This window comes from Hakea prostrata, chromosome 7, assembly GCF_041222555.1.
Source record: "Hakea prostrata isolate BN-2017 chromosome 7, UWA_Hpros_2, whole genome shotgun sequence".
NCBI classification, from domain to species: Eukaryota; Viridiplantae; Streptophyta; class Magnoliopsida; order Proteales; family Proteaceae; genus Hakea; species Hakea prostrata.
In genome coordinates this window covers 68,112,412-68,138,580 of record NC_142606.1, presented here as the reverse complement: position 1 = coordinate 68,138,580, position 26,169 = coordinate 68,112,412, and the positions used below count along the sequence as shown (strand labels likewise).

The 26,169-nt window shown below is 36.6% G+C and overlaps 1 protein-coding gene and 1 pseudogene across 1 annotated transcript; one reads left to right on the top strand and one right to left on the bottom strand.

Moving 5' to 3' along the window:
• Positions 1–1,608: 1,608 nt before the first annotated feature.
• On the top strand, positions 1,609–2,067 carry LOC149011822 (17.3 kDa class II heat shock protein pseudogene; annotated as a pseudogene).
• A 14,133-nt stretch (positions 2,068–16,200) lies between these two features.
• On the bottom strand, positions 16,201–18,330 carry LOC149011821 (UPF0481 protein At3g47200-like). The gene is made up of 3 exons (XM_089163493.1): positions 18,198–18,330; positions 17,801–17,931; positions 16,201–17,659 (listed from the first exon to the last, which is right to left on the bottom strand). Exons 1-3 carry the CDS (start codon positions 18,202–18,204, stop codon positions 16,391–16,393), a joined length of 1,407 nt encoding a protein of 468 aa, XP_089019619.1. The 5' UTR covers positions 18,205–18,330; the 3' UTR covers positions 16,201–16,390.
• Positions 18,331–26,169: the final 7,839 nt, after the last annotated feature.

The window sequence follows — 26,169 nt, the reverse complement described above, 5'->3', positions numbered from 1 at the left end:
ATGAGCCTATAGAGGTGTAATCCAGGGCGTTTTTCTGAATTTCTTGAAGAGAGAGTGAGCACAGAAGAGAGAGAGAGAGAGAGAGAGAGAGAGAGAGAGGATTCAAGTTTTTTCTTGAATTTCAGGAAGAGAAAGGAGAGAGGAATATATCGGTGGGTTTAAATAAAATCAAATTTAAAATGAATTGGTTACCGTTGGATTTCTTAATTCCACATGGCGATATCTCAAGAGAGAATTGCAGGGAATTACAAGGATGGGAAGTACAGAGGATGTTAATCCACCCACCCCGCATCCTTATGAAAAGGATTCACATCCTATGTAATTCCTTTCCCTACAATTCCCTAGGGCTGCGTTTGTTTGCTGGAATAAAAGGGGTGGGAAAATTTTTGAAAAAAGTGTAGATTTTTCACTTTTCTCTTAAATCCTAAAATGGTAGATTGTTTGGTTGCATAGGATGAGAAAGTGAGAGACAAGCTTCCTTGATTCAAGGAAGCTTGTCTGGTGATGTGGCTGCCCAACTTTCCCACCCCAACCCATTTTAAAACCCCATATATTTGGTGGGACTTTGTGGGAAAGTTGGGAAAAGTAAAAAGTAGGACCCACCACTATCACTTTTCCACAAAATCCTTTCCTTTCCTTTCCTTTTTCCTCACCCTACACATGGGACCCACATGTTTTATTTTCCCACCCTACCTTTGCAAACAAACGCAACCTAGGGAAAAGAATTACAGAGAATGTGAATCTTACGAAAACTAGATTTTTCGAAGTATAAGTCAGGTAAAAAATATATTTCTATAACGACTTTATCAAACGTCTATTATGAACCAAAAATGATCTCTGGATATGAAATTATAAAAATAGTTTTACATGATAACTGATCTCAAAAAAAAATGTTTGCAAAAACTACCAAACACGTACCAATATTTCAAAAAATATAAAGACAGAAGAAACAGAGGCACAAAATTAGGACAAGTCAAACTAATACAATGAACACGTCAAGTAGAACGTGAACGTGTTGGAATTTCCTATCCGCTTGTACTTTGAAAACTTATAAAGATGAACCGGGAATTATAGAGGAAAAGAATTACAGAGGATGTGAATCCTAACGAAAACTATATTTTTTCGAAGTATAAATCAGGTAAAAAAAATATTTTTATAACGACTTTATCAAACGTCTATCATGAATCAAGAATGATCTCTCGACATGAAAATTATAAAAATAATATTACATAATAACTGATCTCAAAAAATAAAAATGTTTCCAAAAACTATCAAACACGTGTGCCAATATTTCAAAAAAATATATAGACAGAAGAAAGAGGCACAGAATTAGGACAAGTCAAGATAATACAATCAACACGTCAAGTTAGAAGGTGAACGTGTTGGAATTTCCTATCCGCTTGTACTTTGAAAACCTGCAGAGATGAACCCCAAAGGTTCCAGAACAAACTTCCTTTCGTCCTCTCTATTATTCTAGATATTCCACCGTATAAAAGTATCTGCTATATATATCAATCTAGTGATTGTCACAGCAAAAACAAAAACAGAAAATCCCATCATCCTTTCAAAGAGATCTAACCAGCTACTGGATTTCATTTCCTGAGAGAGATGGATTTCAGGTTCATGGGTTTCGACAATGATATGCTCAGAAGCATTCAACATGTTCTGGACATTGCCGACGAGAGCGAGAAGCATGCTCCTAGTAAGACTTACGTCCGAGATGCCAAGGCCATGGCTGCCACCCCTGCAGACATCAAGGAGTACCCAAATGCCTATGTGTTCATCATCGACATGCCAGGGGTTAAACCCACAGATATCAGAGTGCAGGTGGAGGATAACATCCTGCAAGTCAGTGGAGAGAGAAAGCGTGAGGACAAAGATGAAGCTAAGTTTGTGAAGATGGAACGTAGGCAGGGCAAGTTCATGAGGAAATTTGTGCTCTCTGATAACGCCGACCCTGATTCCATATCTGCCTCTTACGAAAACGGTGTCCTTACAGTCACTGTGGAAAAGTTGCCACCGCCGGAGCCCAAGAAGGCCAAGAACATCGAAGTCAAGATCGCCTGAGGTTTTGAAGACAATCCAGAGTGTGTGGGTTTTGCGTTTGTCTGGGTTTTTGTTTTCCTGTTTCTGGGTTTCTAGTTGGGGACCAGTGGTTGTTTACGAACCAAGTTGTTGACAACCCTGTAATCTATCGTTCTCACTTTCATGTTATCTAAAGTGTGTTTGAAAACGAGGTAGTTTCTGCGAGGCAATAACTCTATTCACACATCTTCTCTTTTTCATGTGAAACGAATCCAGAAGATGCTCAAGAAGTTTCATCCACAATATCAGATCTTCTGAAGCCAACAGAGATGATCAAGAAAGATTAAAAATAAAAATAAAAAAACAACACCCACACACCCCCGCCACACACACTTCTTTTGCTTCCTTACTCATACAAGTGTTTCGAGTATGGATCACATTTTCTTGGCCTTACAAATTCTACTTGTAATGAGTATGGATCACATTTTCGTGGCCTTACGAATTCTTTAACAACCTTGGCATGTTCATGAATTTCATTTTGAAGTGTTGGGTTGCGCATTGGCATGTTCATGAATTTCATTTTGAAGTGTTGGGTTGCGCATGCATCTGTGGAATGATTCTTTTGAAGTAAAGATCAATTTATAGATTATCAAAACGTTCTTCAATGGAAGAGACTTTTTTCTGGTGGATCATTCCGACTAGAGATTAAATTAATCAGTAGGGGTTTTATACACCAACCCCTTCATCGTTCAGAAATTTGATGTTGGGAACAACTAGCATACAATATAGTGGCAGTTCGCGGGGCAAGAAAGTTTTTCTCAAAAAACTGTTTTTTTCATCTCAATCCAGGTGGTTATTGAACCATAAGGTAAGTAGTACTACCAATCCTTAGCTTTTTCAGACAAAGAAAATGGAAAGGCTCATAACTTGATTTGTTCATCGGTTACACCTTATGGCTTCAATGTGTAGCATACCATATGGAACTCATTGAGATATTTATGAGGATCTTCACCTGCAAGACCACAGAAAGCAAGCGAGGGAGTAAATGAATCAAACTAGATTTTAATTCGAAAACAACCTCAATACTTCAATGCATAATGGTTGTTGGTTCAAATTTGGCATAGTTAAAACTTTTAAGGTCCTTTCATTAATATTATTAGCATCATAGTTTCTTCTTCAAGCTTAAATAATCCAATTAAATCGATATTAGGAGATGAAGAAGATGATACTCCCTGAAAGCGTTGTTTGATTTCCCTCCTCAATCTACAATCTCTTGATCAAGTTGAAGTTCACATGTACAAGTGGATTGAGGTACATGTGAATTGAGGCATAAAACAAACAACCAAGTGATTAAGGGGACAAAATTCTTAAAAGAAAATAGTAATAAAAAATAAAAATAAAACAAAAGGATTAAATCTAAAAGAACCAATTCCCTGCAATGGCACCCAAATTTGATGGGTGTCGAATCCACCAAAGAAAATCCTTCTCTCAACTGAATTTGTAATAGTAGTGTGTAGGGTTGAATCCAAAGAGATTGGTGAATATTTATTCCCTGATAGAAATTTTGAAGGGGGGGTTTGAATCGAAAAACTAAATAATGAATAAAACAAATAAACGGATGTAGTAGTTAACAAGAAAATCAAAATAATAAAAACTTTCAATCTAGATTTAATTTCAATATTGATTCTTTTAATTGATCATTGACTTAAAGAAAAAAATTAACTTTGGGTAGATTGGTTATGGTCATTGAGGATCAGTCCTCTAACAACCAATCTTTCCTTACTTTCTCGATAACCTTCTGATTCATCATTAATCAATAAACATAACCTTCGAATCTGTCTTTTGAGTCATGTCTATTAATCGCATAAAATGTTAAGGATCCAATCCCTAGTCAATAAACCCGGAAAACCTTGTTTATTTAACCTAAGACATACATTCTCATAGCAAACTTCTAGGGCATTGATTACCCCTTCAAGAATGCTATTTTCATTTATATTACAATAATAAATAATTATTCTAATTGACTAAGTATTGAATTAATCATCAAACAATAGGTCTCGTGTCTAAGTATTTGATATGGAGAGATTATGATCAGACCGGGTTCATACCTGGTCCGACCCTCGACCCCGGTCGAGACGAAGAGATCCGACTCGCTCCTGAGTGAACCGGATCCGGAAGATGGCTTGCTGAAGAAGAAAGCTTATTCGGCTGCAAGCGCGCCCTAATCCTACTTATGGATTAGGATAATCACCCTAATAATGGCAGACTCGAATTGACGGCTGCGGATAATCATTATCGAAGGGATAATCATCACATAACCTAAAAATTATCTCAGGAGTCCTCTACTAGTCCAAACTAGTAGAAGTCCATTGCTCAATGGATCTAACTGTTAAGATCCAACGACTACCCGAAGAAGGCTCAAGTGCATCCAACGAAGGAGATTCGAAGGTACACTCTATATAAACCTCACTACCATACAAGGTGAGGGGATGGAAAAGAATACTATATGAGACTCAGGTTCAGATACATACTGATAGACCTAAACTATCAGCGATCTGCTATCTAGATCACCTTTCCCAGTTCTTCATTCCTTAAGCTCTGCGCTTCTAGCAGAGCCGTTTGTGATTAAGTTCATCAACTCACTTAGCCTTCGGAGGTAGACTCCCGACCCCAGCGGTCGGGCCACATCTGACGCTTTCGTTTTGCAGGACATCACTAGGAGATCTAAGGGCTGAGCAGATTTTGGACGCATCAATATTAATCCAATCACATAATAAATATGGAAAATGTATATTTACCCGAGAATTAAGGAAAAGTAATTACCCGGAGTCTATTAATCTTGATCAAAATATAGAATTAGGTAGACATGGGAAAGAAGAATAAAAAAATGAACATGCCCTTTCTTCCTCCGAATTCTGGCTTTCTCTTGTTGTGGTGTGTGATGTCTAATCTCTAAAAATATCTTCCTTCTTATAGAGGCTTCCTTTCAATTCCATATCCTTTCCAATTTTGTCATTTCCATTGTTCTCTTTAGCAATGCAATTCTTCCCAATTCAGTTGTTTCATTTCTTTCTCCTTGCCCATTCAATGGTTTTCATTCTTCCCCATTGCCTATTTGATTGTTTCCATTATCCTTCTTGCTAATGCTGTGGTTTTTAGTTTAGTCATTTTCCAATTCTGCTTCTTCCTTAGATGTCTGATCGCAAGAGAGAATGAAATCTTTGTTTGTTGAATTAAGACATTTTATGAAAATGATCTTGATTTGGACAAAATCAAATCTCCAGTTTTGGACATAATCAATCATCCATCTTAATTTGGGTTTGGTTCTTTGATTTGATTTAAAAATGTGGCGCTATAGTTTTAAACCACTATTTTTCTGGACTTGATATCCAAACGCTCTAATCTGTCCATATAATAGAAATCCAAATAAAAAAAACCAATTAGTCTCACTATATACAAAGGATTTGATATAATATTAATGCAACTAAGTGACCTATCAAATTCCCCCACACTTAAACCATTGCTTGTCCTCAAACCATATTTTAAAAATTCTTCTCCTCTACGATTTCAAAAATATATTGAATTTCAACTACGACTTAACTATTTCAACTAAACTTCATCAATCTACATGAATGAACAAATAGTTTCAATAAATGATCAGATTCAAGATGCATCAAGATCCAACACCCTCTCATTTGGATTCACTCTATACACTCAAGTGTTTAAGGGTAACAAAATCACTCAAATCAATCATAGAAAGATAATTTACCATATGCTTGCAAAGAAATTAAGCCTCTACCACTAAGTATTGAATCAAACACACACATCCAAAGGTCTTTAATAGGTTGTAATGAGGTTTTAGGTAAGGTATGGAAAAACAAGGAAACTAGGGTAAAATGTGTTGGAATATGCTCTTTGAGCATGAGTGAATGTGAATGAAAATCATTCATATGGAGAGTTTGTGGAAATAAATGAATTTGTGGAAATAAGTGCATGGAATACCAATGGACTATTTGGTGATTCATTGCACAAGGAGAGGTCATGAATGAAGGGTTATGGGAATACCTATAGACTATTGGGTGTTTCATCTCCCAAGGAGAATTTATGAATGAATGGAGGTTATGAGACCTTTTATTTCCGAACAACAAACTTCTCATTTCCCTAAGATAATTATGGAGGGTTTTGGGGACTCTTGATTTTCAAGAAACTTCCCGTTTCTAGCTTGGTTATTAATAAAGCTTTTCATTTCCATAACTTAATTCATTAAGTTTGGGGAATAATGACTATGGCTTTTCATCTTTCAAGCTAGTTAAAAAGACATTGAATTCCTCTATAAATAGGGATTCCCCCTTGGTGAAGATAGTTAGTTGTTGGGTTGTGTTTTCTTTTATGATTTAAGAAGAATGTTAAGTGTGTTTTAAGAGTCTTCTTAAAAAACGATTTGTGAGTGTTGTCAATGGTTTGAGTTTGGCTTCGAGTTTGGTTTCGTGTTTGAATCGTGTGGTGATAGAAGGAAGGCACATGTCAAGTTCGTCGTTGCGATATACTTTGTGCTAAGTACATCGTTGTATCCTAGGAGACAGACGTCCGTTGAATCCTCAAGCACACTGTGGAGGGGGCGAATCTGTTTTAAAGAAAGCGTCTGACGCGCCTCGACGATTTTCCTTTACTCTTCTTTTCAGTTCAAGTTCTGTCTTTCTGGATCTTCTCTTAATTTTTTGATTCCCCTTATTATATTATCAATTTTGGCTAACAATCTTAAAACAGATTCTTTAAGGTATAAGACATGGGTTCTTATTCCAAGCGTCAAAGATTAGAAGAAGTCCAATCTCTGAATGAGAAGATGGAAACCTTTGATGGGCTAGTTCTTGATAATCTTTTGAGTTTCTGGAAAGATAAATTACTTATTGCAGATGGTGGTGTAAATGAGTGAACAGTACGTAGCTGTGGTTGAAATACTTAGTGATTGGTGCAAGCATGGTGAAAGTCATCTTGATTTTATTGCTGAGATGTTATCCTCTTCAATTGGTTTATTAGACATCATGGTAAGGGCAGAGAGTTTCTTAGACTCTTTAGTTGTTAAGAAACTCCATGAACTACTATCTAAATTGCTTGATGCTCCTTTCCTAAAGACCTAATGAAAGGGGATCATATGATATTTCCACCAATTTTATGATGTTTGAAACATCAGTACAAGACTGTTATATGTTTGCTTGTTTATGTAATTCTAATGATAATCCTCATTGAGATATTACATAATGGTTGTTGCTTTAGTATGAAAACCTTCCTTGAATTCTGATAATGAATTTACAAGGATGACAACCATGGGTTTTCATCTATTTATTTGGTTGTTTAAAATGTTAACCTATCATTATAGGTTATAATGTTATTTACTTTACTTTCTCTATATATTTAATGTAAGGAGAAATAAAGTTGAAAGGAAGAGAAGATGATGATGTGTATTGATTATATGGTTTTTTCATCTTCCTGTGCTAAATATGGGTAAGTAATGGTTTTTTCAAAGAATTGCTTACTCAAGCTCAAGGCACCATTATATTGGTTCTTATTAGTCTCATATACTAGGTATTGTGAACTTATGATTTCAATTAGTTCATCTAGTACGTATTGAATTGTGACGGCTAAAAATCCGTTAAGAAGTATGGGAAGAAAATAAGATTTTAAGTTCATCTTGTGAATATTATTCTTCTGTGAGATACTTTGTTCAAGGTATTTACCCAACTTTATCATGTTTTATTTAATATGATTTGCTTTTGTTGGGTTGGATGCAAAAACTCTAAATGATCAAAGTTGTTAGCCTTGAGTTTATTGTTTCATAACAAAGTTAAAGGCATGATTCTTTTGGAACTACAGCAGTTCATTGGGTTACAATTTTCATGAGAAAATATGTTTACTTGGTTCACGTGATTGTTAAGTCAATCTATCTTGGTATTTCCAAAGAGAATGTTTTGGAGTTTATGGCTCCATAATTGCATTATGGAACGGATGAATTGCATAGACATATGGGCTAGATAATATTCTAGTGTGATCAATATGTGTAACTCCAATACTTTGGTATGGGATTATTGAATCATAGGCATATAGCAATTTCCTATGCTCATAGAGTATCTTGGCTTAAAATAGCAAAAAGAGTATGGTCTTGAAATTGGATATTGACCAAAATTAGAATTGCTATCTATTGGAATCTAATTTATGTACTCTTTCATGTAATTGAAAATAGATGGAAAAGTTTGAAGGGCTGAACCTTAAACTTGGATAGAAAAGATGTTGTTTTGTTTAACAAAACTATATCTAGTATGATTCTTAAAAGCTAATGATCTTCCTACTGCTGGAGAGGTTGAGTCAAATGCATTAGCGGTTCAGATTTTGTTCGGGTTGAAATATGGGAGATAACACAAGTGTGAAGGCTCCTGCAGCCACGACTCAATCGGTATCGATTTCAGTAAATCACCATGAGAAGCCTGAAAAGTTTGGAGGACTAAACTTCAAAACTTGGCAACAAAAGATGTTGTTTTATTTAACAACTTTGAATCTTGCGAGATTCTTAAAAGAGGATCCTCCTATTGATGGGAAGGATGGTTCAAATGCTCAAACGATTGAATCATGGAAACAATTTGATTTCCTATGCCGGAACTATGTTCTGAACGACTTGACTGATGCACTGTATAGTGTGTATAGTCCTAAGGGTTCTGCCAAGGAACTTTAATAGTCCTTAGACCATAAGTATAGATCTGAGGATGCTGGTGCTAAAAAGTTTCTTGTGGGTCAGTTCTTGAATTTCAAGATGATAGACTCAAAAACTGTGATGAGTCAAGTTCAATAACTCCAAACGATCATTCATGAAATTCATGCTGAGGGAATGACCATGAGTGAGTCTTTCCAAGTAGTTGCAATAATTAAGAGGCTGCAATCTTTGTAGAAAGACTTCAAGAAATATTGGAAGCACAAAAATAAAGAGATGATTTTAATTCTCTATTGATATATGAGCAAGTGTATTTACTTGTATGTTGCACTATACATATATGACAACCTTGGGTTGTGTTGAAAATTTTTTTCTTGTTTATTACATTTTGTTGTAATCATATGAGGTTGCATGTTGCAAATTCATCAAGTGTATTTAGACTATGTGGAATAAGGAAATCCATAGTTGGCCATGAAAAGGGTCGTAAGAGATGAATGATGTAGCATAATTCATGCAATCTAATTCATTAGTGTTGTGTGCATGGTGCATATGACTTACATATGGAGCACATACCAAATATATAAGGTTATAAAACTTTATATATATTAAACCCGAATTGTGGGGGGTTTATGTGAATTTTCATGGAAAAATGAAAAGATTTGAGATCACGGCAGTCATGTGATAGATGACTTCTTTATCAGCTTATGACTGAAAGTAATGGATCTCATAGAAATCCTTCAAATTAGAAGGTGGTAACCAAATTCATGATAGAATTTGAGTTTGTAGCCTTAGATAAATGTATGGCAAAGAGGCCAAACGGCAATGGAACTTCTAAGAAGATATTCCCGAGTTGGGTATATATGAGGTTATTTTTAAGGCATTCTAATGGTTAATATTTGGTCCATTGAATTGTTATGGACTTATTTTGTGGATGATCATCCGGTTTAAACCACTACGATATTCTCAACTTGACCGCACCCATCCGTATGTATTAATTGCTTAAAATACATTATTGATCATGATGGGTTTGAAAGGTGCAAGTTAAAATTGTTTATACTATGAGAGATGTGATGAATAGTCTCTTCATGGTTAGTGCACTTAAAATTTGTGAAGTCCATTCATGGACAGAATATGCTGATGCTCCATTAGTAGAAACTTGACAATTATGAAAGTGTATGCGCATACCTACAGACTGCCTCTATTTATAAGTTTTATCGGCAATGTGGTTTTGCAAAATTGTTTTATATATAGTAAAAACTTATCTATTTTCATCTCGGATTTTTGCAAAACCAGTCTTGTTTTGTTATGGCAGTTTTGTATTTTGAATTCCTTAATTGGTTTGGAACTTTTGGTAATTGTCAAGGCAACCTAGAAAGAAAGCTACAAGGCTTGCTAGAAGGCAAGTTATAAAGCAAACTAGACGGCGAGCATCTCGTGTAGGAATAGACTGTATAGCTGATCAGCTTCATACTAGAGATTTATATATCTCAAAGTTACACGGGCAAATGAAATTTGTTTTGGTTTCTAGCATCTCTTATGCCTGCTATACGTATAGCTAAGCTTCTATTGAGAAAATGCAGAATGTGATGTATCACAGTAAGTCAAGACTCATATGTCGTTGACATAATACTGTTGGCAAATTGATCTCGAATAAAGTCACGACACGTGACTATGGAAGGTCAAAAGAAAAGGATTGCGGATCCACTGACCATAGGTTGAAATGAGATCAAATTGAACAAACATCAAGAGGAATGGGACTCAAGCCCATGAATGAATAGGTTGATTACAGTGGAAACCTAACCTAGTTGACTGGAGATCCCAAGATCTAGGTTCAATAGAACAACTAAACTGTAATAACCGAGTGAGATCACTGTGGGGGTTCATCCTCTACCCATTCCTAAGATGAAAACAGTGATACCCGTAAGGAATAGGTTAAGCTTATGCTTTTAATGATTCTTACGCATTGAACAAACGTTGGATCCGAGCGGAGTAATGCGGGTTACTCTTAAGTAAGAAATCACCTATGTGAGAGAGAAGAGGGGCCGCTTCAAAGGAGAATTGTGAGGGCTCAATTCTCTAGAAACTCTCGCAGAACCAGGACGATGTCCACGGCCAAAATGGACATAACCATGAGAACTGTAATTGTGTCGGGGGGAATGTACGTGTGGAGTAAATCATCATTTACATAAATGGCAGAACAGTTCAAGGACATCGCGTCTCCTGATCAGCTAGTAAAGTAAATATACTTTTACAAGGGAAGGTTCAAAGGCAAAACCTACCTATCCTATGCAGGCTTTCACCGTAGAATTCTATCACCTTGTCGGCCGTTGTTTATTTTGTTTTTCGTCGTCATTTTCATTCATGTGGGGGATTGTTGGAATATGCTCTTTGAGCATGAGTGGATGTGAATGAAAATCATTCATATGGAGAGTTTGTGGAAATAAGTGCATGGAATACCAATGGACTATTTGGTGATTCATTGCACAAGGAGAGGTCATGAATGAAGGGTTATGGGAATACCTATAGACTATTGGGTGTTTCATCTTCCAAGGAGAATTCATGAATGGAGGTTATGAGACCTTTTATTTCCAAACAACAAACTTCTCATTTCCCTAAGATAATTATGGAGGGTTTTGGGGACTCTTGATTTCCAAGAAACTTCTCGTTTCTAGCTTGGTTATTAATAAAGCTTTTCATTTCCATAACTTAATTCATTAAGTTTGGGGAATAATGACTATGGCTTTTCATCTTTCAAGCTAGTTAAAGAGACATTGAATTCCTCTATAAATAGGGATTCCCCCTTGGTGAAGATAGTTAGTTGTTGGGTTGTGTTTTCTTTTATGATTTAAGAAGAATGTTAAGTGTGTTTTAAGAGTCTTTTTAAAAACGATTTGTGAGTGTTGTCAATGGTTTGAGTTTGGCTTCGAGTTTGGTTTCGTGTTTGAATCGTGTGGTGATAGAAGGAAGGCACATGTCAAGTTCGTCGTTGCGATATACTTTGTGCTAAGTACATCGTTGTTCGTCGATGTATCCTGGGAGACAGACGTCCGTTGAATCCTCAAGCACACTGTGGAGGGGACAAATCTGTTTTAAGGAAAACGTTTGACGCGCCTCGACGGTTTTCCTTTACTCTTCTTTTCAGTTCAAGTTCTGTCTTTCTGGATCTTCTCTTAATTCTTTGATTCCCCTTATTATATTATCAATTATGGCTAACAAAATGAAACTAAAGAAATGAGTTGAATCACAATAATATGTCATAATTAATTTCTTTCAGGTTCTCAAAAACTTATGGAAGCCATAAAGCAAAAAGGGAAAGCAGTATGCACTAGAAAAATGAAGTATTTAGCATAATGATATTATTTCCTAAGCAACTTATTATTTCCATTTTCTTTTTTTTCTTTTTCTTTTTTTCTCATCACTTCATAGACACTGGCTTGCTTCTGACACCTGCGTAACAGCATCCCGTACGTTCTTGGCTTGTCCGTTAACAGGACTTCCAGAAGTCTTTGGTGCGTGATGCCACTCCAAAGCGCACTGTACGCAACTTGATCATCAAGCTCCTCGATCTCGATGGCAACCTCGTCGAATCTTTTCAGATAATCCCGAATAGACTCATTCCGTCCTTGTCGTATGCCAAAGAGACTATCGGATGTCTTTTTACTCCCGATCGCGCCGGGGAATCGGGCTATGAATTTCTGGGCCAACTCCCAGAAATTATTTATTGATGCCGGTCGTAGACTGCTGAACCATTTAATGGCTGGGCCCTTGAGTGACGCTTGAAACGTTCTGCAAAGCAATTCATCCTCCTGACCTAGTACGGTCATTACTGATTTGAAGTAACTGATATGCTCCTTTGGATTTGTTTTCCCTTCAAAAGGGGTGAAGGTTGGCATGATAAAATTTCTAGGGAGACGCATATTCATGATCTCGTCCGAGAACGGCTCCCGGTCTACCACATCAAGATCTTCGTCACGATCCCGATCCTCCAACTTTCGTTCGACCTCTGCTACTCGCCTTTGTAGCCGGTTCTGCCTTGCACCGTCCTCATCAGATTCGACACGTTCCCCCCTCAAACGAGGAGTTGTAGCCTCCTTCCTTTGGGATGGTGCCCGAGATGTCGAAATTCTCGACTTTGAAGGTCGGGGTTGACTTTCCCCTTCTTCTTTTTATCCACGATCTCCTCGACCTCCTCCCGATGACTCCTAGGGGGCAAGGATCCTGTTTTAGGCGGCAACGAGATGCGCTCTAAAGCACTGATCCTTGTCCCATTGGGCGTGGTTTGGCGCTTGCTACGATCGGGATGTATTTCCCTTTGTTCCCAAGTATTTTTTACTCTTGGGATACGCCTTGGATGTCAGGCTCCTCGTACTGTCCTGAAGGCTCTCATTAGCCTTCCCGACTGGGTATTACGCCTTGTTCCTTGTTCGACCCCGATTTGATGCACCAAACCGCGTAATACCCCCTGCATTTCGAGCATGCCTTTTCGTATCTCGTCCATATCTGCCATAATGGCCTGGTCTCGAGGACCTCGCGATGTTCCTTCTTCATTGGGATCTTCCAGAACCAGGTTGTCCGGAAGTCCCTCTTGTTCTTCGTGGATTGACGGATCAACCATTTCTTCGGGAATTACTCGATCATCCCCGATACTTTCTTGTCGGGAACGTCCGTTGGCTCGTCGCACCATGGCTTCCAAGCTTTGCCATTCCCACAGACGGCGCCAAACTGATGCGGATCATTATGCTTCTGGATCCGGCTGAGTCTCCTCTCGTATTCGAGACGATGAGTCCTGCAAAAAAGGTTAGATGCGGGCCGGCTTGTGTGCCGAGCAGCCGCCTCTGATGATGAAGTCAGACAACGAAGAGCGAGAGGTCTCGTGCCAAAGCTACACAAGAATGGACTCAGTGTGTATTGGATTGCTTACCAGAGGGGTAGATCTGTGCATTTATAGTGTGGGTGTTACCTTTTATGTCTTTGGTAAGTTGACCCGACAGGAGCCGTTGCCTATCCGGAGATCTCGCCTTTCTGTTATTAGTCCCCACCTCAGTCGGTAGCGGAGTTGACTGTCCTTACTGGGAGAGTACCTTATTTGGGATGTGTGTCCCGTTCATCGCAGTCGGTAACGTCCCGACTACACGTAGAGCCCCACTCGGGTTATACCCGTTTTAACCATAGAGGTTCCATATCAAGATGTTTATGAGGATCTTCACCTACAAGACCACAGAAAGTGGGGAGTAAATGAATCAAACTAGATTTTAATTCAAAGACAACCTCAATTTCCTTATGTCTTACTCTAGAAGTATGTCATGTCATACTTCACATTTATAGGGGCAAAACTAGGCCTTGAAAATTCATTGTGTACACAAGGATCCAAAACATAAAACTTCAAGAGCACGCTTCAAAATTCCTAACAGTTTGGCCAGAAATTAAAAAGCAACATATGTATTGCATTTTTATTTTTTTTTGGGTAAATCTAATCAGTTAAGCCAGGTAAATAGAAAACAAACCATTGAACTAGAATCAGTTAACTAAATCAGTGCCAATAATCAAACCAGTATAGTCTAATCTGTCAAAGTGAGCTGACTAGTAATCTAATGGTTGACTCGCTAAGTCACAAAACAGGTTTGGGTTGATAAACAAACCAAAAAGTTTTGAAGGTAAGACATAAGGAAATATGATTACCATGTTACATCTATTTTCAATAGAGTTAAAAGTATTTGTGATCATGGATGGTCTTGTGTCACTTAAAAGATGCAGTTACTGAAGGCTCAATGTGAAGGGATTGAACTTTAGTATTATCTTTAAACCAGTAAAAAATTGTGTTGTGCACTTATAGGTCAAAATGTCTTCAATATATTTTTCAAGTATTTTCTTAAAACCAAAGAGAAGTTTCGTTTTTACTTGACTGTGTCCCAATCAATATAGTCCAAGTGGGATAATGTTAAAATATTAATAAAATATTCCAAATAAGGTGGGCTTCATTGATTGTGTTACACTCTAACTTGATTTCTTTATTTAGTCTAATATGGGGTTACTAAAACTATAATATGGACTGGCTAGTGTGGGCTAATAGGGACTGTTAGATCTTGATGGACAATTTAATGAGTTTTCCTATATAAATAGATGATAGGTATGTCCTCTAAACCCTAATGCATCACATTATTCTTTGCATATAAAGCATTATTTTAGAGAGGTTGTTCCATCGAGCTAGTGAATAGAGTGGAGTCTAAAGAGAAGATCCTAGTATCAAGTTGATCATAGCATCAACTATAGGTTTGTTCTTCATGAGAGACTGTAGAAAAGATTCCGGTGCACTCAGCCTCCAATGGATTCTAAAGAATGCATGTTTCATCATCTTGCATTGTTATTATTCTAAGGTGCTTTTGATCAATCTAGTCAGTAAAGTAGGCAGATTAGAAATGCCATTGCAACTCTAGCCTGGTTGTCTCCTTTTTAAATGATTTGTTTTTTAAATCAAGGTTTGTGAGTCGGATAGAACCAGAGCTCTATTTTGTAAATTTGAAAAATATTAAAACCTTAAATACAAAATTGCATATTTACACATGTATCCCACCCTTTGATTTCCATCATTGGACATAATAGCGAGGTGGCGCAAATCTAATGGTAGAAATGATGTAAGGGCATTTTGGTCGTAAAATCAACATTTTGTCCTAAGTTTACCTTCTTGGAAACCACAAGGAAGGCAAATGCAAAATGTCTTTTTATTTAAACTAAAATGAATTGGACCAATCATTATGGGGCCCATGAAAATTACCCTTAAATTTTAATGGTACAAAGAACTTAGTAGTTTTCTTTTTCCTTTTATTTGTTCATCATCAACTAGTCATACTGATTGGGGTTCCACAGGCCCAGAAGGAAGAGGTAAAGGTGTGGTACAAGTAGAAGGTCGAACCCATAACTTCTTTGGACTTATTACCTTTATATAGGAGGTTGCCACCACTGTGCTAGAAGTACATCTACAAACTCCAGTAGTTAAAAACACTACGACTTTGATGGTTAAAAAAAACCACCCTTAACTTCAGGCAGTTGAAATGAGTGAAATTAAAAAAATTTGGCACAAGCTTTTTTTTTTAAGTAAGAGAATCCCAATTAAGCAAGTTTAGCCTTTTTGAGCTGCACTGAAAGAACTAAAGAAACAAATCATCTAATTAATTCTCTTTCCTAGTATTTTTTTGTCAATAAAGAAGGGATCGAAGAGGGTTTCCTTTTCACATATCTACTACTGAACTTGAATCACAAAATGCAAGGAAGGGAGAAAAACTCACAATTGTTGGATAGAATTTAACATCCATAACAATCTAAGAATATCAAACAAGGCCTCCATATTTTGAGATTCAAAAAAGAGACTCATTTTTCACCCAAAAAAAAAATTCTAAGTTTTTGAATGAAGGATTAGACTTTTATTAATAATTGAAGAGCAAAGATAAATAAAAAAGAAGAAGTCAGAAATAGGTTCCACAAATTCTCAACCTTACAACACCCAAAACCTCACTGGTTCCCTTTCACATAAAAGTGTACTTCAATAATAAAATAAAAATACATGAAAGAAAATCAAGCAAATATGAGACAAGAAGCACTTAATAGCCATGACGATCTAAGAATATAGAGAGTGATACATGACACAAAGTTTTGAGTACGCCTTCATTTTCAAATTTGTAAGAGAGAACAAATAGTCTGTATCATTGTCAAGACGATGACGAGCACTGCAGCAGCGACCGAAATTGCCGCCCATGGCGAGTTGAAATAGGTTTGCCTCAAATTTGCCATCCATTTATTCCATGATTTATTGTAATAACCATTCAAATCCATGATAACACCATTGAAGTAAGGACTCGTGAAAACACCTTTCGCAATGTTGTTAAACATGGCTGCCACAACTTTTGGGCTGCCAAGGCAGTTTATAATAATTCCTTGCGCTGTTAGCAAGGCCACATCCCTATCAGTGTCAATGAGGCCATCCATGAAGGTTGCAAAGGCTGTGAAGTAGCGGTTGGTGGCGGGTTTATCTTGCTCAAAGGCTATTAGGTTTCTAAGGATCAATTCTGAGTCATCAAGCATTTGGATAGTTGGGATTGTCAATACTCCCTTTTTCATGTCAAAATCTATGTCAAATAAATTAGAAGCATTCTTCTTTTTCTGGAACTTGATACCTGCACTCTTAAGTTCTGATGCATTATAAGCAAGCTGCACATACCGTTCTTTAGATGGTATCTCTCTTGGAGATGATGGGATGAGAATACATCTTAAAAGATCGATAAAATGCGTTGGTCCACCCACTGCAGGTAGTAATGATTCTAATGCTTCAGCATTAGAAAGGATTGGGCCACTTAGTGTTTCTACAAAACCGCTCATGAACGACTCATATAAAGCAAAACTGAATGAGAAGTCATGATCGCGATTAAATAGTAGGGAATCTAAATGCTTGAGAACCGAGAAAGGAAGCTGGTTTTCAACCATAATCATGTTGCAGATGATATCATAAGCCCATGAATCATTCAAAACCAAATGGTCATTCTCCCCTGTGGTGAAGCCGTAAAGGAACTCAAATACAAAGCAACTATCGATCACCAACATCTTGATAAACTCATCTTTTCCTAGGTTCATGGTGTCTGAATAACACTTGCGAGCTTCTTCCTCCATACCATTCAGAGCCCTAACACAAAACTCAAAGGTCATCTTACGTCGACTTAGAAGGCGATTCATATACTGCAACTTGAGTGTTTCTGTGATCCATAAGTCTTTATCATTATGATGTAGAAGACCAATGGAGACCAAGTGAGGTGTGTAGGCATCTGGCTTTTGCTTGTAAAGTGTTCTGGGGACATGGTATATATCACAACGAGATCGGGATGAACTGACCTTGTTTAGCTTTTCTTCCACAGACTTGATCATTATCTTAATTTCATCATCAATGCTCTGTTGGAAAATCATGATGTCAACTTTTTCATTTAATTACACATCTAGTAACATCACTAATTTAAAGTTTTCCTTCATAAATGTTGTACAATCACTAAAAGAACCAACAATACTGTTGGCCGTTGAGTGAAGCAAACTGACCTGTTCTTGTTCTTCCTCCTTCGACTCGATCAATTTCTTGATTTCATCATTGTTCTTCATAAATGTACTAGAATCACCTGAAGAACTTGAAGCATTTGCCCTTGAATGAAGCGCCCTATTGTTCTTTTCAACTGGACATCATGCACAATCATAAGATTACAACTCGTAGCCAGATGATCAAAAAAGTTTTATCAAATTATAACATTACAACTGGGTATTTTAGAATGCCTTCAAAACCACATTGTATCCTAAAACAATACCACCTTTAACAAAACCAAAAGAAAACTAGAAGTTCAGACCATCACACAGATCACTCATATTCTAAAATGAAGTTAGATCGATATTAGTTAGCAAATTTGAAGGGGAAAGAAGTTTCTAACATGGAACAATCACTTACCAAACATTATTGCAGACAAAAAAGAGCTCAAGCAAGCAAAGATTTATAGAAGATTTGGTGGAAAGCTTTAGGCAACAAATAAATGATGATTATAAAAACCTTCCCCCAATGAATGTAAACAGGTTTCCTTTTGTTTGACATACTCATGCACCAAGTTGAGTAAATGAAGTTCTAAAGGATCTTCACCAGAAAAAAAACGTACTAAAGGATAACCTTCCGGTCCTAATAAAATCAATAAAAAATAATGAAAATAATATTGAGAATAAGAAAACTATTCTCTGCCAGTGCAAAATTGATAACAGTGCTGATTTTGAAAATAATTTCTTTTTCTTTTTCTCTTTTTTTTTTCTTTTTTTCTTTTTTTCTTTTTCTTTTTCTTTTTCTTTTATATGGACCCATTAAACGTGAATTTTGTGTTTCTTTTCCTTTTATAAGGACCCACCAAACATGAGTTTTCTGTTTCTTTTTCATTTTCGCTTTGTCTTTCTATGTTTGAACCCAATCGTTAAGGCTTCTATTTGCTAAACTAGGCAGTTGAACTGAGGTGTCGGTGCTAACTTACTCGCATCTCAATTAATCTTTAAGAGTATTTTAATATTAAAAAAAAAAGTAATTTTTTTATATATAGAAAAAACAAAGCTGCGATCAAAAAGATTCGAATTCTTAGACCGCTTTCTTAATAATAAAAATATTGATATTTATCAAGTGGGAGATCGTTGAGTATGGTTCATGTTTCTCATTGTGTTGCCGACAAACACAGGGTTTTGTAGATGGTCCATGTTTCTGTAGGCCTCGGGCCCTCGGAGTTTGTTTACAGTTTGGGCATGGACCCACTAATAGCTGTGGCTTAGGGTTTCTAAGCGATTTTGCTTCAGTCCTGCACTTTTGCGCAATAAATGCGCAGGACAGTTCAGCCAAGCGTCGGATGCACATCTTTGAATCTCAGCCATTAATTTTGCTTTCACCTGTTATCTATTAACCTGACCGGTTTGCTATCTTCAAATCGAACCTATTCATCCGGTCTAGACGAACCAATCAAACCTTTTGAAAATACCAATAGAGAGTTTGCCCTAAATCTGATCTTCTTATTTACCGCCTCCTCGTTGTCTCCCTCTCCGCCGCTCTTCTGTGTGAGATTGCAAGTGGTGAACAACTCCGGCGGTTAGCTGGTCACAACTCCGACAAAGAAGACAGCGTCGGGAACAAGAATTTACCCTTCAAGAAACGATTGAAACTGGACAAGGTCATCGATCGAATATTCCACCTCTCAGAAAACCCTAACCGTATCGGATCTCGATCTTTCCTCCACCTGCCGTGAATGGTGGAGCCGGATCTTTAGATGAGGAAAAGTCTGGGAACTGCATGTTCCAACCACTAATTCAACCTTTTAATCTGTCCAAGGAAAATCGCAATCCCATCGTCTTCTTCCCCTTGTTTTAGTCCAAAACCATTGCAGGAACTATCCACAAGACAAGAGCAGCTGTTTTGGCGGTGATGCTGTCTCATTCAATTCACTTCCTTTTGACCAAAAGGAGCAATCTGAAGATGGAAACTGAATATAGAGGAAGACAAAGAGAAGAGTAAAGAAATATATATGACTTCCATTGGCAGATTCACAATCTATCTAAATAAAAAGGAACAGATGATAAGGAAAACTGCAAGGGCAAATAAAATTAACAATTCAAAGGTGAAATATTTGTAGAGATCATAGAGAACTTGGCGAATCTGGAGGAGACTCAAATAGAAAAGAAAGAAAAACCAGAAAATCAGTTTAGTTCATTTTCCTTCTTGCTTAAGGCCCCATCATCAAAGAACAAAAAAAAAAGAATAAGGAAAAAGAAAGCAAACGATCACAGCGAAGAAATGAATCTAGATTTCACAAGACTGCTTTTCAAAGGTTCTGAAATAAGGGTAGAAGACGATGTCAAAAATCTCGTTCGCACCTGTGTTTTGGTGTTTTCAAATGATTTTGAAAACCATATGGGTTGGTTCGCCTGGTCCGGTAAATGGATTCGGTTCGTAAACAGCAAACCAGTCGAGTTAATTACTTAACTCACTTAAATCGCACACGTGTAGACCAACGGCCACGATTTATTTGTACTGAATCGGACGGTTCGCTGAACAGTCCTGCGCATTTAATGCGCAGGACTGAAGCAAAATCTGTTTCTAAGCACTTATATATATTCTCTTGTAACAAAACATTGTATGTAGTTGTTTTCGAGAAGAATATAGTGTAAAACCTAATGTTGGACGTAGCCTCACATTGAAGTGAACCAGGGTAAAATCTGTGTCTCCTTCTTCCTTGTTTTTTATTTGATTGTGTGTGATTGATTGCTCTAATCTTAACACGAACCAACCCTTGAGTTCTTTGTATCAATCGCTTTTCTTGACTGAAGAAAAGGAAAAAGGGAGAAAAAAAAACCACCAACCCCTTCAGGTATAGTTCTTAGTCTGGGTTACATGGTTCTAATTGTTTCACCAAAAAAATACATGGTTCTAGCTTACTACTTTTGGGCGACCTCAAAGATTGGTTTATTTTCATCATTACATGGATCTCTTTCTCACATGGAAACTGAAATAAAATACCAACCAACACAAGAGCTCACAGCTGCAGGTGAACCACCAATTTTTTTGTAACAGGGCAAGAATATTATATTATATTAGATAAGTAAGATACAAGAGAAATCAAGAGCGGAAAAATCTTCTCCCCTACCTCTCCTCGTGAATAAACGCTTGAAGAGTAGCTGGGAGACAAGTTGCATCTAAATTAACCTCCTCCGCCACTAGGACTAATCCTATAAGAAAATCGGCACAACGGTTTGTTTCTTGTGTTAGGGTTAGGGTTTAAGCACAAGGTTGCTAAAAGCATTACACCCTGAGTATCTAGATTGGAATATCCAGACCGCTGCTTCCAGCTAGTATTTATAGACTAAATATTGAGTTCTATTGGTAATTGGACTCTCCTACAAAGGTCCATTACACCGTTAGATCATAACTAATCTGATGACTCATTTAGAACATAAGTTGAGTATGACTCAAATACCTCAACAATAAGTTGGGTATAACTTGAGTACCTCAACATAAGTTGGGTATGACTCAAATACCTCAACATCTTGCACCTTGTGAATGACACAACATTCGTTGAATCCATGCATAAACTCCTCCACATCCTTAAGAATATCCGCTACATACCAAGGAGCAGTCCATCCACCCCCAATAACTTGGACAACAGTCCATCCACCAATTTTTGCTCACAAGGAAAAGCCTTGGAAGTGGGAACGACTCGTGGGTTATCCAAAATTGATGGATGAGATTATAACTTGTTAGTATATTAATAACTATCCACATAAGGTAGGCTTTATTGATTGTATCTAGTTCTGATTTGGTTTCCTTTTTTGGTCTGATATGGAAAGATATACAATATTATTAGACTCTAATATGAATTGGCTAGTGTGGGCTAACAGGACTATTAGATCTTGATGGACGATTTAATGAGTTTCCCTATATAAAGATACTAGGTCCCTCCTCTAAACCCTAATGAATCACATTATTCTCTACATATAAAGCGTTAGTTCAAAGAAGTTGTTCCATCAAGCCAGTGAATAGGGAGGAGTCTAGAGGAGAAGATCCTAGTATTAAGTTGATCATAGAATCAACTACTTCGTTCTTCGTGGAAGACTATAGAAAAGAGTCTCCAATGGATTCCAAAGAAAGTATGTTTCATCATCTTGTATTGTTATTATTCTAAGGTGTTTTTTATCAATCTATATGATTCTGGCTAAATTTAATCTTACATGTAGTGTCAGAGCTGACATAAAATTGATAAAAGACCCATAAGGATGTTGATTGATGAATTAAGGGCTTCAAAATTAAACATATTAATTTTGTGAATTTTCTACCTTGGGTTTCTGCCAAAACCTTACAGTTTTTTGCCAATAACTTCTTTTTTAAGAAGAATCTTGAAAATCCGAGACACCATTGCGTAGTTCTAAAAAACAAAAAAAAAAATTCGATATATTATGGGCCACCATTGGATGTTGAACTCACTATCATGCGCTACTGGAATCCACAGCCCAACTTTTGATTCGTTAGAATTATTTAATTAAATTAATTGATTTAGGGGCGATGACGTGGCAGTTTGACTGGATCAACGAGTTAGACCCGACCCTACCTACAACCTGTCTAGATGACCAAAAACATGACCTAACAGGTCAGTCGAGTTGACCCGGTTGACCTGTCATGATCTTAAAGGCAGTTCGGCTCGGCTTGGCTAGTTTCGATTTGGGTTTGACCTATTCTGGTTTAATATAGTTTGTGACTTGACCAGGTTTGTGCCCCAGTAAGTTGACCCGCTAATAGTGCGAGTCAACTCCCTAATTTCACCAATCAACGGTTTTGATTTTGGTTCGTCCTGAGTTATGGTTCAGTTTGCCCTAATCTAGTATGATTTTTTGTTGAACTAATTTGATTGGATTGAAAAAGGGAAGGGGGGAAAAAAAGGTGTATACGTATAGTATTTTTTTAATTTATGGCTAACTCGTAAGGATTTTTTAAAGCGTGCTCTTGGGGTTTTATGTTTTGGACCTTTTCGGACACGATGGAACCATTTTCAAAACTTAATTTGACCCCTATATATGTGAAATATGACATGACATGTTTATTTTTATTTTTTTCTTTTCTGCTTTCACCATTGGACAAATTTTAACATGGTTCATTTATTTTGTCATATGGTCTTTGTATTGTGAGCATGTTTCATACAACTATTATACAATTGTAAATTGTATTTTATGTATGCTTAATAAAGTCTTGATTGTCTTTTGCTAATCCTAGACCTTTTTCAAACAATATATTAGCATATGTTGTAATTTTATCGGCAATCCAGCGCCTTGTCATTCAATTAAAATTAAAATTATTACTGTTTTGTGAGTAGCATAAAGTATATTCTCAATATATGAGAGTTTCATGAGCTTGATTGTGACTACCAGAGTGGCACTCATGGTTAGGTTTGTGAAATACCCGTTACATATGGTAAATGAACATCTCTTAGTGTTAATGCACTTTTATGCACCCAAAGCTGGTGATTGTGTATTGGTATTAAAAGGGAGACATATCCAACATAGGGTTAGGAGTTGACTAATCCAAGAAATTTATACACCCAAAGGTGATGGATTTTTAAATATTGGAACGCTCCCATGGCCATTGATATGTGAGAGAGTATCACAACTATATGTCATGAATTTTAACCAAAGTTGTTTCCATGATGATATATATGCGCTCTTTTTAATGATACATTTATAAGTTACATATTACCCACATAGGGATAATAAAGTAAGGGAGTATCACAATTATATGTCATAAATTCTACTAAAATGTATTTTCATGATGATATATGTGTTCTCTTTTTAACAATATACTTATAAGTTGCATATTAATGTGCTAATAAAGTGAGGGAACTATATGATATTAATTATGTTTAAAGGTGTATATATATATATGTGTGTGTGTGTGTGTGTGTGTGTGTGTGTGTGTGTGTGTGTGTGTGTGTGTGTGTGTGTGTGTGTGTGTGTGTGTGTGTGTGTGTGTGTGCTCTTTCTAATGATGTACTTATAAGTTGCATATCTACTAATTAAGTAAACATTGTTTGTTTTAGTCACATTTTCTATCTAACAATAATACGTTGTTTTTCAAAACAAAACTCTAGACTCTTAATGTTTATCTTCGTTGCCCCTGTTGTTGTCCATCAAAGCCCTTAGCATCCACCCTTGAGTTTGGAATTGTAAAGACTATTTACCTTTCCTAAGATGAAATTTTGTTCTTAAATGACTTGATCTCTAAGGTTGTAGACAAAGAGGAGAAACTAAAGAAAGACAAAAGGAACTTATATAGCATTTGTTTGCATCTAAAACAAGCACCTATAAAAATAAAAAGTTTAAGAACCATACTCATAAAGTGCTTAGGGGGTAAAGATAAAGAATTCGGTCGAGTAATGATTCAGGGGCCTAAGAAAGCTTTCTTAAAGAAGGGAGTCGATTATTGTTTTTTCTGTTAGAAGAAGGTCATGTAGAGACTTACTGCACCAAGTACAAGGCCTGGTTGGCCAAATACAAGAATAGATGGATTGATTCTTTAGCTATTATTTGAGAATCCAATTTTCTCTTATCCCATCTAGTTTTATTAATAGATAGTGGTCCCTCTATAATATACAGGAATTCAAAAAACAAGTAGAAGCCAATAAAAAGAGAATCAAAGCTCGCAATGGGGACACACGTAGAACAGTTAGTAGGAGACATCATTTCAGTATTAGATATTGGTTTAAAGTTGTGTTAGATGATACACTTTATGTACTTACCTAAGAAATAATCTTACAATTGTGGCATAAGGAGCTTAACTACACTCCTAAGGAAAGAATGGGAAAGATAATAAAGTCGAATATCCTTCCTACCCTTGAAGATGACCTAGAGACTTGTATAAATTACTGTAGAAGTAAGTTGACCAAGACTAAAAAAATATTTGCAGTCTGTAGTTCTAACATTTGGGAGTCATTTGTACTAACATTAGTGGTCCCTATCAGCCTCCTTATATAGAAATTATTATTTTATCACATTTGTAGATGACTAATTAATGTACTCAATTAAAAAAGTTCAAATCTCTTTAGAAATTCAGATTTTTGTTTTAAGATTAAAGTTGAGAAACAATTAGGAAAAGTCATGAAAATTGTGAGATTTGACCGGAGATGAGAGTTTTAGGATAGACATAAGGATGCTAGACAGCTTAAGGGCCCATTTGTCAAATACTTGAAGGAATCGGGCATAGTTGGTCAGTTTACTATATTTAACAGTCCTAAGCAAAATGGTGTAGCCAAAAGGCATAATCACGCCCTTAAGGATATGGCGAGGAGTATGGTCAATAGAACTAATTCACATGAGTATTTTTTAGATAAAGCCTTGAAAGCAACTCTTTACATCTGAAACTTTTTTCTTCCAAATTTGTTCCTTTGACCCCTTCTTCAGTTGTGAATATAAATCAACTTTAAACCATCTTAAATTTAGAGTTGTCTTGCAGAAGTAAGCTTGTATAATCCAGTATTGGAAAAGTTAGAACCTAAAGGTACTCATTGCTATTATGTTTCTTACTCAAATCCTGTTTTTACCATCCTTGTGGATAAAGTTTTCTAGAGTTTAATGTAGCCAAGTAGGATAACTTGTGTTCCCAAACTACATGGTCTATTTTGGTGAACATGACTGTAACATTGGCATTATGGTTGACCTAGTCACTTATCAGAAAGTTGTCTTTAATCCTTAGTTAGGTTTGTAATTGGGTGCAATGAGGGATGCAATGAAGTTAATGAAACATAAAGATGTTTGGGAAGTTTATTAAGTTATCCAAAGGCTATAAACCCATTGGTTTTAAGTGGGTGTATAAGACCCACAAGAATTTCTAAAGAAAGATTGAGAGGTTTAAAGCCATATTGGTAGCTAAAAGAAGTTGACTACTGAGATTTTCTCACATGTCACTTCTACGGTTCAAAGTTACACCAGACAGACGTGAAGACTGCCTTTCTGAATGAAAACCTAGATAAAGAGGTCTACATGGTTCAGCCTGAGGGTTTTGCGATTGATGATTTTGATCATCCTATGTATAGACTTGAGAAGTCTACCTATGGTTTTAAGTAAGCTTTCAAACCATATAGTATTGTGACTTCATTCGGGTTTTTGAGAACATTGTGGATCTATTTAAATATATGGCAAGAGAAATGGGAGGAATTTTATCTTCCTCATTATTTATGTTGATAACATTTTACTCACTAGTAATGATATTGGCCCACTGCATCGGGACCATGCAATTGCTATTTGAGAATTTTGATATGAAAAACCTTGATAAGGCATCTTTTGTTCTAGGCATTGAATTTCATATGAATTATTCATGTCATTTATCGATTATCAGATCTTTCTCAGACTGCGTATATAGTCTT

Bases quoted from the DNA above. Each gene is read 5' to 3' on its own strand.
- LOC149011821 (XM_089163493.1), bottom strand. The intron at 17,660-17,800 runs GTCAGTTTGCTT...ATTTTCCAACAG, and splicing joins AGGAGGAAGAACAAGAACAG to AGCATTGATGATGAAATTAA.